The sequence below is a fragment of the Capsicum annuum genome, unplaced genomic scaffold, assembly GCF_002878395.1.
Source record: "Capsicum annuum cultivar UCD-10X-F1 unplaced genomic scaffold, UCD10Xv1.1 ctg78066, whole genome shotgun sequence".
Taxonomy (NCBI): Eukaryota; Viridiplantae; Streptophyta; class Magnoliopsida; order Solanales; family Solanaceae; genus Capsicum; species Capsicum annuum.
Window position 1 is genome coordinate 1 of NW_025888522.1, and position 3,534 is coordinate 3,534.

Sequence of the window (3,534 nt, forward strand, 5' to 3'; positions counted from 1 at the left end):
AGCTAACAAATGCTGTAAAAATTTGAGATAAAAAAGAAAAGATGAGGCAGGTAAGGATATGACATAGACCACCTTAATCCAATAAATTGTTCTTCTGTACAGACAACATTAGTTCAGTGTTCTTTCTTTCGAAAAGTTCTGTTAGTCATAATGTTCTTTGAGTTCATAATTTATCATATCTGTCAAAGCATCTCGATGTACCTCATTACCAGGAGTATTAATTGTCAAAGCAGGTAACGTGATGCAAGGAACAAAGGCGAAAAAGTGAAAAAGCAAGGGGTATGGAATGGACTTGCGAACACGTAAAGTAGGTACATTACCTTCTGTTGCAACTGTTGTAGTATCGTCATTTGAAGATAACCAGGTGCCACAAACATGACAAGATCAATATTTGACGTCAGTTCAATGTATTTGTATGCTGTACAATGCTCCAAAAGGCTTTTAAATGAAAAACTGACCTTGTACAGAAAAATCCTTGAGGCTAATGCGACAGAGATCGTAGACATTTTTGCTAACATTGCCTTTCTGTAGCTTAAGTCCAAGCGAGGCGGCACAATCCAAAGCTTGCAAGTTGGTGACAAAGCTCTGGCGCTGTAAGTGAGACACATACCTTTCGATGGTATTACAACATGCTGTTTGGTTATTCATCCCACCTCCACAAGCCTTTGTAACATTTTTCGTATTAGGAAAAACCAAAGGACACACTAAGGGGGAGAGAAAACAGATTAGTAGATTTATAATAGTTCATAAATGCAGAGATAGAAGGTGAGAATGGAAGCTATATTCTAATTTATTTAGCAAGCACTTTGGTAAGTTTGTGGATCCAATAGGATCAAGGATAATCAAATAATCAAGACAATATTTGCCGCACCCCGACTGCTTCCACGGGATACCTGCCACCTCCCACCAGCAATAGGTACCTATCAGGTAACTCTGTCCACCAAAGCTAGTTACCGTTAAAGCTAGGACAGATGGAAAAAAGGCACCTAATATAATTTTTTCGGTGGGATTTGAACATGATATCTCATGGTTCTCAACCTATTTCATTGACCACTAATTCACACCATTGGGCGCTGATGGTAATGTGATTTACATTTTCCCCTTGCAATTGTAATAAGGAATATGAGGGACCAATGAGCCCTTAACCAAGGGGAAGTACTCAATCAACCATCTTATCCTTTCCTCTTCCCTCCCCTTCCTAGAACAAAAAATTTAATGTTATTGACCAACACTAGCAAATGAGATGTATCGCAATAAAATTTTTTACTATCCAATAAGCGTATAGGATATATCTATGATGTATCAGTCAGAGATCACTTCCATTATCTATGATGTAGCTTGAGAGCACATTAGCCGTGAAGAAGCTCAAATCTAGAAGGTTAAAGACAAAAAAGTCCAACAAGTCTCTCATTGTTAACCTTTCACTATAAAATCTAAATTCTTACTTCGTACAGTCTAGAAATCGTTTGCACTCACAAATTACAAATATGTAGATCACTAAAAGAGCTCCTTAATTGAAGGGAGGATGATTTCTTTGACACATTCATCCAGTTGAGTCCAGGGGATATATTTCTCATCAGCATTTTGACATTCAAACACTAAATTTTTTTATTTATTTCGGATGCCTGTAACTATTCATTTCCAGATCCATGTCTGCGCTTAATGGTATTAAGGCTTTTACATTATCAATTTAAGCACAAATCAAACAAATAATGACTATGCGATGAGAAATCCAAGGTTGTTGTGCAAGATAATTGGTATGTACTTCTCACCTTTATTGTTTTTGCAATTAGAAAGTCCTCTGAGAACACGTTTTGCTCCAGCAGGTTCAAGTTTACTTGCCAGCCATCGGCGTACAATCCTTTTACAGTCTTTAACTCTAGTTGTGTGATCAGACAGCACATGAGAGCCATCCATCCTTGAAATATCATATGCTTTAAGTGCAAGTGATTTAGCAGCTTCTGTTATAGCATTTCCGCAAATTTGCTCACAGCATTCATTCACAAGATCGATCTTGCTACAGGCAGCAAGTAGGCTAGATGAATCCACAGTGGTCTCAAACTCATGAACATCTTTGACTGGACAAGAACCTTCGGTAAGGATTTCTGGATGAAGAGAGCATATCTGCTGCAGAGTATCATTGGCACCCTGGCTGACCAGGAGTTGCTGAAAATCTGAAAGGCAATGTTTTGCGAGAGTCCCGTTTAAAGCAAGCATATTTGAGTTTTTACTAGACCGTCCAATAAGAATAACAAGAGTTGTTTCCAGTTGAGGGCAACACATGACATTAGCCAGATACTCTGCAAACGGTGCTACACAATCTATTGATGTCACGGACATCATATTTTTCACAGCATCAAAGTTTAATGTACAGAGTCCTGGAGAGGATGAGAGTAAAAGTAAGAGAAGATAGACGATATTGAAAACCTTAGATCCTTCTGAGGTCTATTCCTTCTCCAAATCTATGTTGTTATATATTTGTCTTAAAATTTGGTGGCGTCTGGGACAGGTTGCATGCATCTCGACTATTTCATTGGGTACCTACTACCTCCAACCACCACAGGTACCGAAAACTCTGGCCACCAATGCTTAGGCAGATGGGAAGAACTCACCAAGTGTTTTTTGTCTCCACTAGGATTTGAACTCCGGTATCCAATGTATGCTGCGTTATATTTCGACCTTAGCATTTTTAACTTTTAAAATATAGTTCTTTGTAAGTCTTATGGAGTTTGACAAAAGTAGTTTCTAAAACAAAACAGATAATATAGTTATACAAATACTTGTAAAAGTTTAGTTATCTTGAGAAAGAAAACTATATCATATAGTCATACTGCTTTGACCAAGCCGGTTCTTGATAAAGAAAATATTGGCATTATGTTCCAGGGCATGGTGCACTAAGCCCCCGCTATGCGTAGAGTATGTTGCTTGGACTCTTCAAAAATGTCAACGAGTGTATGTCGGATACTCCTAAAGTAGTGTATTTTTGGAGAATCCAACACAAAGTGAAGAGTCCGCGCAACTTAGGCACAGACTCTAGGGAAGGGCTGGTCTACAAGGGTCTATTCTACACAGCCTTACCCCGCATGTTGGCAAAAGACTGTTGCCACAGCTTGAACCTGTAACCTCCAGGTCAAATGGCAGCAACTTTACCAGTTACGCCAAGGCACCCCTTCCATACTGTTCAAGATCACAAAAAATATTAAATATTGGTATACTGTTGTATGTATACTTTTAACTACTTCAAGTTGCTCCAAAATTGGAAGTTTGGTGTACTTCAAAACACATTCAATTCTCAGGACCAAGAGTTTAATGCTATTAGTTTCTGAAACAAACCAGATAGTTTAGGCGAAGTGCTGTTTGTGAAAGGTGCCAATGGAGAAGGTGCAAGAAGGGGAAGAAGGGGTTGTGGAGAAGCAGTTGGTGAGGTCTCTAGCGAAAGAGTAGCGTCCTTTATGTCCTCGATTAGAGAGCCTTCTGGATGATTCAGTGAGCTGCAACTGGAGTCCCGGAAGCCTGTAAAAGTAGCAAATCCAT

General features: G+C 39.0%; 1 protein-coding gene across 1 annotated transcript; it reads right to left on the reverse strand.

Annotated features, from left to right (window-relative positions):
• Window positions 1-16: 16 nt before the first annotated feature.
• On the reverse strand, window positions 17-3,529 carry LOC124894881 (uncharacterized GPI-anchored protein At1g61900-like; the record flags this gene model as incomplete). Its single annotated transcript, XM_047405375.1, has 4 exons — window positions 17-332; window positions 459-704; window positions 1,773-2,378; window positions 3,334-3,529. Coding segments are annotated over 4 exons (1,239 nt in total), but the record flags the coding sequence as incomplete, so codon positions are not given.
• Window positions 3,530-3,534: the final 5 nt, after the last annotated feature.